This window comes from Aulonocara sp. 'chitande type north' Nkhata Bay, linkage group LG15 (genome assembly GCF_057382095.1).
Source record: "Aulonocara sp. 'chitande type north' Nkhata Bay isolate Kocher_YH1m ecotype deep benthic linkage group LG15, A_spYH_male_GT1.1, whole genome shotgun sequence".
Taxonomy (NCBI): Eukaryota; Metazoa; Chordata; class Actinopteri; order Cichliformes; family Cichlidae; genus Aulonocara; species Aulonocara sp. 'chitande type north' Nkhata Bay.
Window position 1 is genome coordinate 6715239 of NC_141358.1, and position 8387 is coordinate 6723625.

General features: G+C 38.3%; 1 protein-coding gene across 2 annotated transcripts; it reads left to right on the forward strand.

Annotated features, from left to right (window-relative positions):
• The first annotated feature begins 1060 nt into the window (after positions 1-1060).
• Positions 1061-7686, forward strand: stx7l (syntaxin 7-like). 2 transcript variants are annotated; one of them, XM_086263649.1, is made up of 10 exons: positions 1061-1200; positions 2796-2888; positions 2996-3065; positions 3324-3414; positions 3915-4052; positions 5343-5389; positions 5483-5573; positions 5687-5759; positions 5894-5976; positions 6224-7686. In XM_086263649.1, the coding sequence occupies exons 2-10, from the start codon at positions 2804-2806 to the stop codon at positions 6317-6319; spliced, it is 774 nt and encodes a 257-aa protein (XP_086119775.1). In that variant the 5' UTR covers positions 1061-1200; positions 2796-2803; the 3' UTR covers positions 6320-7686. The 2 variants fall into 2 exon arrangements, with proteins under 2 accessions (XP_086119775.1, XP_086119774.1); XM_086263648.1 differs by having other exon boundaries at positions 1068-1200; positions 5340-5389.
• Positions 7687-8387: the final 701 nt, after the last annotated feature.

The following is an 8387-nucleotide window of genomic DNA, read 5'->3' on the forward strand; positions in this document are numbered from 1 at the left end:
CCACCTTCAAGGACATTTCCCACAAACTCTGTATTCACAAAGCCACCATCATTGTGTATGATCCCCCACACACCTGACACAAACCTTTTACTCTCCTGCCGCCTCACAAGATGTACCAGAACATCTAGTCCCTCACTTCCAGTCAGTGCAACAGTTTCTTCCTTCAGGCCTCAGAAAGCTCAGTACTCAGAGTCTGGACTGGAAACTCATGCACATAGAAGTGAACACCCTACATGAATCAACTAGACTAGTAACATACATACACACTGAAGCACATGGACACACTTTACACATTCATACTTATATTGTTGTGCACATTTCTGCACACATAGTGCAATTAAATTTTACTTAATGCCAAATCAAAAGTAGATTTATATTTTAAGGTAAAGAACCTACAATAACAGTGAGAAAACTGCTACAATCAAATGACCCTCTATGAGAAAGCAAATTGTGACAGTGGGAATAAAAAACTTTCCATTTAACAGGAAGAAACCTCTGGAAGAACAAGGCTCAACAAGGGGAGGCCATCTGCAGTGACTAGTTGGGCACGATGGGAAGGAAACAGGCTAAAAAACACACTGTGGAAACCAACCAGCCAACTTTACCATGTAGAAAAACGGCATAGGTGTGAGGTTGAAATTGCACTAATTGTTTCTTATATAAAAGGGGATTAATTGTGCTGTTAAACGTCTTTACGTTCAGAGAAAGGGGCTTTTGTAAAGTTGGCCCACGATTTAAAAGGAATGTATTCAATTCAATGTGAATTCAATTTATTAGGCCGATTCTGGGCCCCGAGCATCATATATGACACCCAAGACCTAAACAGAATTATAATCCTTTTTATGGCTCTTACACTAACTAAAAGCACTGATGTTGTCCAGTGTAAACTAGCATTTTTGGAACTGATTTGGACCCCTCACCTGCCCACGAACCAGCATCTCACCTGGTAGCCTACAGCCGATAAATACCTAAGAATGAAAGATCATGAAGCACTTAACCTGTGCTGCGTCGTTGCTCTGTTTTTAAGAAAAGGACAGTTTTTTGTTTCTATACTTTTCTGGCCTGCATTATGTTACCGTTTGACACCTTTAATTTACAGCTGCGATCTCGCTGGGAGTGCAGCAGACATCATGTGACGGAGGAGTGGCCAAAAGTAAAAATCAGGAAGCACAACGACGCAAGAAACAAGTCACGAGAAAGGTAAAGTTCAAACTTTTACACAACTCAAGTAAACTTTTAGTCATTCTTGACAATTTCACTAACGTTTTAGACGACCAACGTATTTTTACGAGGTTGTTTCGTATTTTTAAGTTTTTTTGTTTTGTTTTACAACGAAAAGCGACAAACATCTTCATACTGACTTCCCTTGTAACTTCATGACTCTTAAACCCGCTAATGTTAAAATGAAGAGCAGTGTACAGGTAACATTAGGACAGCGTTAACCCCAACAAACACAAGTAGGTCATAACTAAGTATTTGCAGTTTATCCGTTCATGTTGATGGCATAAAAAATACTCTGGTGATTTCCGCATTTTTTCCTTGTTGGCAAGGAGACAGAAACAGAACATGCACGTTGGTTTAATTAACCCTAATCACACTTTAATTTTTAATTAAAGCAAACGAGAAATATCCTGTCACTGTGACAGTTTCTTAGCAGGTGGCTATTTGCATATTAAGTTTCAGTCTTTTTTGAGTCAGGAAGTCTGCATGAGGAGCTTGTGCTAAATATTCCCGGCCCAACACTCCTTCACTTCAGGTTGTACAGTATGATATGAGCACCTTTATCAGACTGTAGGACTTTCCTTTTGGCCTTGATAGCTGTTTTTTTTTTTAAGGTTAAAAGATGAAAATATTTTAATTCTGCAGCATATTTATAATATTTTATTTCACAGCATTGATATCAAATCATTTTAGCTGTAATGATCATTTGTGTGATCCCTCAATAATGTAAGTGTATTAGTTTCGCAGTGTTTTTAGTGGATAAGTACCAGCATAAAACTTGTTATTGTTACAGTATTTTTTATTGTTTCAGGTTACTCATGTTTACAGTATCACATTCCAAAGAAGCTGGACCTCTGAACCATTTCTAGGTCATGAGTTATATTATAAAGTGATTTATTTAAGCCACTCCTTCACTTTACTATTTCAGCTTCCATCCTTGCTCCTCTTAGCTTGAAGCGTAAGCTTACTGTGACTAATCACACACTGTACTCAGTGTTTGGGGGTGGGTCCACTGTATTCCTGTATAAAAGAAATAAACTTGCCTTCTCAGAGCTCTGAACTCAAATTTATTAAACACTGTGAGCAATGAGGACACCAGCCGTGTGGCAGGCTTTACTGTGTTGTGTGAGAATAAAACCTCAGACTGAGTTCATGAGTATTAAGAAGCACCCAGTGAAAGATAGTAGTGAGCTTCTCAACAGATATTTCTGGAGCTTTGCTTCAAGATGAAAACCTGTAGAAAGAAGGTGAAATGTAAGGAGGTGTCACAAACGTTGCATCATTTTTGGGGAGAGGAGATCACAGAAATCACTGTTTTATCTTGTATTTAATGCTGTACCTAATGTCAAAGACGCCATAAATAGAAACACAGTTGCAACATCTCTTCTTGGAAATTTGCAAAATACAATGATTATACTATATCTACACAAATGCTTTCACCCCGAAAGCCTCTTTTTTTTTTTCCTACACATGACAGTCACGAGAACAGTGAGCTGACTCCAGACGCTAATTAGATCTCACTGTTAACTCATGAGCGAGTCGAGTGAAGCCTGTGGTCTTGTGTGTCCTCGTAGCTTTCATCATGGCCTACCAGGCTGGGATTCCAGAGGAGCCCAGTGTTTTGGTTAACCAGATCAGCTCCAACATCCAGAAGATCACACTGCTGAGTAAGAAATGCACACATAAAAACGCATTATTGTCAGCCAGCGCGTCCAACACGTGGACACACTTCAATACAAATAAACAACATGCTTCTCTGTGACTTTCTTGCCAGCCTCCGAGCTGCAAAGGGCAATCTCTGTGCTGGGAACTGAACAGGACAGCAGCCAGCTACTACAGACGATGTGAGTTACTGGGGCTTGGTTGGATTTACATACCTGGGCTGTTATCAGAAGTATCTTGGTGAAAGTGTAAATGTGCAAGCGTAGAAAATGTTAGACTATTACAGCAATGTTTAATGCCGGCTAATTTTTTTTATATACTCTAAATTACTTCTGATTCCTTTTAAACCTATGCACAGTATTATGCCTACCATCCTTTGTCTTTGTAATGTCTGAGTACTATTCTCTACTTTAACAAATTCATTTTTTTAATGTCATTAGTCAACAGAAGCAGCAACAAGGCAACCACTTGGCAAAGGAGACTGACCGACTGATGAAAGCTTTTACTGCACTCCCAGTCGGACCTGATCAGGTAATGAGTTTCTAAAGTCTTCCTGATCTAAAAGGTTTGTCACAGTCAAGCAAACCACAAAGAACAACCTCTCTTTCTGTCTGAAAAATAAACTCACTGGCACAAAGGCTGTAGTTCCTCACATGTCCCTGGGGCCTGGTTACAAAATTGAGTCAGTCTTCATAGACTCCCATGTTAAATGCCCAACTTCACAGCTTCACTGCAGAAATAAACGTGTTGACAGATTGAAACAAAAATGCTTTTGGCTTCTTCTTAGCTATAATTGTTATTTATATATCACATCATAGCGCTTCACTCTTTCATTCAAAGTGGTTACTTGTAGTTCCAAAGAAACCATGGCAACATCTAAATGTTCAAAATAGCAGTCCACTGACCAATGAACATTGTAATCCATCTTTTCTGTAGAATCTGTGGTACCATACCAGACTGATTAACTACAGACCATAGTTCTGACAAGTCCATTTGTTCATCTGTTTACAATATTTTTGTGTTTACTTTAGCGTCAGAGAAAGATACAGAGAGAGCGCCTGCTGAACGACTTCTCCGCTGCTCTGAACAGCTTTCAAAAGTCGCAGCGAGATGCCGCCAGCAAAGAGAAGGAGTTTGTGGCCAGAGTCAGAGCCAGCTCCAGACTGTCTGTAAGTAACTGCCTGTCATCAGATCACCAAGTTGTTGGGTAGAGCATTAAACGACAGTTATAAAATAGGTACTGTATGGGAGTATGAGAGTGGGGTGAAGCCACTGCTATAAATGTAAACACATATATTACATCATTGCGTAGATTTAGACGGAATTCAGGTCTTTTGACACGCGTGTGAAGTGCTGTTTAAGAAGTGTTGTGTTTTTCTGCTTAGCCATAAACTGGACGACACATACAGGCGATTTTTGTCAGCATAAGTGCTTGTGATGGATAGCAGAGGAGAATATGTTTGGTATCCTATTGAAAACCTACAGAAGAGTAGAGACTTGAAAATTAGACATTCTTGAAACCATAGAAAATAAAATAAAAAATGGTTTTATGCAAAGCTTTTTAGTAGCTTGTTTAAGCTTTGCACTAACAATCCAGCAAAACAAGTAGGTGCTGTACATCAAGGCTCACTGCCTTTTTCCTTTCAGCAGCAGATTTCACTAGTGTTTGTTCTCACTTTCGTGTTTCTTACTGTTTTCACTCTCTGCTTCCCCTCTCCCCAGCCTGCCGAGGCAGATGGTCACCATCGCTGAGTGTAGTTCTGCTGCATGTTAAGGGGGTTATCTTTCTCTCCCCACTGTCACAAAGTGCTCGTTCACAAACCTTGTTGGGTTTCTCTCATCAGTATGTCGGCTTCTGCTGAGAAATGTCTACTTTTTTATTTTTACAAAAATCCACATAAAATTGTTATTGCACTGTATTCCACCACAGTGCTTGCTTGAAATAGTCACAGCTGGTTACAGTTTCACTCCTCTCTTAAAATTGTTGTAACCGCAGGCGTCAGTTCAGAAGTAGTTTCACATGAAGCTGTCACATGATTGTGAATCAAAAAGTATCTTTAATTGTGATTGTTGTAGTCACAGATTCCCATGATTGGACCCACTCACAGCTGTGTTCCCGTATCTCACTCTTGCTTATCTCGCTTCACTCAAAGTTTTTTTTTTTTTTATCTGCTATGCTGCTGATAAGTAGGAACAGCGTGTTACTGCTGCTATGTTTAATAATTTATTTTTGCACAGTAAATAAAGCTGCAAGGTGAATTTATTCAACTTGGCCATGCATATATTTTAACAATGAAGTGTTCTGCAAATACTGAATAATTCTTTTTCTTTTACTTACATATTGCAGCAAAGGACATTCTGTACTTACTGAATCATTGCTATACCCATAATCAGGAATAGAAGGACCTCTGCAGATTTGCAACAATAAGACTTAAATGTGTTCAATTGACTTCTAGCAGGGTGGTCAGCCTGAAGACAGCTTTCGAAATGTTCCTCCTATACCGAGGTAAGCCCACTGTTTCTGAACAGTATTATTCTTTCTGCTTTTTATTATTATAGTAAATAATGTTTTAACTACTCTAGTTGCATCTGTATGCAGTGATTCCCAGATGCAGGTTCAGGCTGACGCTGTCACTGAAGAAGATCTGAGACTGATCCAGGAGAGAGAATCAGCTCTAAGGCAGCTGGAGGTAGGGATCAAATTTCAACACCTAATATCTGTGCAAAGAAAATTCCACAAACACAAAGTCACAAACATCCTGTAAGTGCCTCTTGAATATGGACCGGCTCTCTTGATTTTTAGTCTGACATCGTAGACATAAATGACATCTTCAAGGACCTGGGTATGATGGTCCACGAGCAAGGAGACATGATAGGTAAGAATCTTTCAGTAAGTTAATGCTGACAGGTGTAACAGCTTCACATTGACAGTTTACGGCTCAGTGAGCAGGATTGTGCAGTTTCTACTCTTACCGCAAGTAAATTATGTATTTTGTTTTGTTTCCTGCAGATAGCATAGAAGCCAACGTGGAGAATACCGAGACCAATATCCAGAAAGGGGTGCACCAGCTGGCCCGAGCTGCAGGCCACCAGGTAATGTGACAGAGATATCTTAATGTATGATATGACAGAAGTGGTGAGGAACAGGAGTATGAAAAGACAGATGAGCTGTAATAAATGCTAGAAAAATGAGATTTTAACTTGGATTAGTAAAGCAAGACTGGTTGTTAGAGCCCGTTTCTGTAAAGCAGAATGTGTGCATGACTCTACATCATTTAGTTAGATTATAAAGGAAAGAAAATTCAAAAACATTAAATTCCTTCTGCTTATTTTCTTCTAGCAAAGCTCCCGGAAGAAGATCTGCATTATATTGATAGTGTTGGTTGTTGTTGCTGTTGTAGTAGGACTAGTCATCTGGGGCTCCCTCAAAGCCTGAGGGCTTCCTCCTCCTCCTCCTCCTCCTCCTGTGTTTATCACCATGGACCAAGAATGAAATTTCATTCTTAATCTTTTTCTTCTTCAAAAACTGACAGAGGGGAAAAAGATTGAAAGACCGTCTCTTTTTTTTTTTTTTTAAGCTTTTTTTTTTTTTTTTTTTAAATCAATTATGTTTTTAAGATATTGTAGTCCTCAATGTCAGGACTACAACCTTGTTTGCTGTGAAGCAAATCTAGCTCTGGTAGCTTTATTGTCATGATCAGTGTCTGATTTAGGCATGGTTTCCTCTGAAATGGAAGACTTATCAGATGAAAGAGGCGAGTATTCGTGTTTAGTGGCAGTCATTGTTGTTGAGTACGTCCTGCCCTAGCAATGTGGAGTCGCTCCAATAAATTGAATGTACACAATACACACAACGCTCCTGGGTGCAATAAGCAGCATGTTGGTAGGGGACGTTGCTGCAGCTGCCTCTTTTTGTCTGGTTACATATGCAAAATCCACATACTATAAGTTTCTCAGCAATAAAACAATGAAGTGCAGTATGTAAATTAAGTGGAAATGAACAAGCGCTAGGTGTGGGTTGCAGTAAAATGTAGCCAAACTACAGTCAGAATATTTAAAGCCTCTGAGGGGCAACAGTGTTTTTATCTGTTGTTTCCAATATTTCAAGTGATTTGATTTTTATTCAGTCTTATGTATAACAAAAATAAAAGCAAGTGCAACTTTAATCTTGCTGTTAAGACGTTAGACTACACTCCAAATAATAAGGGGAAGGGTTTGTTATTATGAGACCAATTCTGGGAAAATGGCAGCGCTGTGTAAAATGTAAGTAAAAGCAGAATGCAGTGAACACAGAAAACGTAGCCAACCATGAAAAAAATGTTTTACCCAGCGTCCCATTTTTTTTTCCTTTTTCCAATAATCATGTTTGTACATTCAGTAGGGACTTATTTCTTTTAGCTTGTCAGGGAAATCCTTTTCATTTCACTGCCTGTCACACAAAGGATTGAAGTAAAATATTCACAGTAAATAGTGCAAAGTCAAGTAATACACAGTGAGAGCATTTGTAGGTTATTTGGCATTCACTTGTGGTTCTCAGGAAAAGGCATCTAATTGAGCAAATTACGTAAGAGCTGAAGGAAAGTTGTCACTATTTTCTGTGAGAACTCTCTTATCCCTTGTTTTTAAAAACAAATAATTAGACGACCGATCTTAAACCAAAATATACTAATGCAAAGTATCCTAAGTTGCCTTGTATTAGTAAACACTAACACTGTTGTTGTCATGCTTCTGTATTTGAACCCGATGGAAAATTATGTGTGTGTGCGTGCGAACTGTCTTCTATTTGCTAAATAAAAATTCAGAATCTGAAGTGTGAAGAGTGATTTTTAACCAAAATTGTAGGATACTTGAAACTAGATTATGCACTTTCTGAGACTGTTGTACTGCTACCAAGTTGGAGGTAGAAAGCTGAAGTGAGATAGCAAATTAATAATTTTTTTGAAATATATTTTTAAAACTTTATTTTGATTCATTTTCCTTTTCAGTAACAAATGGAAGAAAGAGGGGGAAAAGGGAGGTGGAGGTGGGTGGGGTGGGGGGTTGAACTTAACCCATGAACAGTTTGGATTGTTTTGTCTTATTCATCTTCTTCTTGATCTTATGACCTCTTGGTGATTTGCCTCCCGTCATACTAGAGCTGAGACAGATTCATTGTCAACTGTGACCTTTTTATTTTGAAAATCGAAGCACTTTGTTAATGACTTGAATTGACATTTTAAATTTCACAAAATAAAAAAAATTTCTTGGTGGGGAAAAAAGCTGAGATTTCACAGCCTCCTATTCAGTTCCTGTAACTATCCCAGGGCAGTTTTGAAAGAGTTCGGTGAAAAACAAAAAAATCCACAAAATTTAGAGCAGTTTAAAAAAATAAATAAATTATTTATTATTATTATTATTATTAAGGATATGTATGAGAGAAAGACAAGAAAATGATGATAATCAATACTTAAGTCTGTGATGATTTCGATTTAAACTATAGTATGACCTGAAAGTTTAATATAAAT

Bases quoted from the DNA above. Each gene is read 5' to 3' on its own strand.
- stx7l (XM_086263648.1), top strand. From the start codon at position 2,804: ATGGCCTACCAGGCTGGGATTCCAGAGGAGCCCAGTGTTTTGGTTAAC. The intron at 3,066-3,323 runs GTGAGTTACTGG...TAATGTCATTAG, and splicing joins AGCCAGCTACTACAGACGAT to TCAACAGAAGCAGCAACAAG. The intron at 5,390-5,482 runs GTAAGCCCACTG...ATCTGTATGCAG, and splicing joins AATGTTCCTCCTATACCGAG to TGATTCCCAGATGCAGGTTC.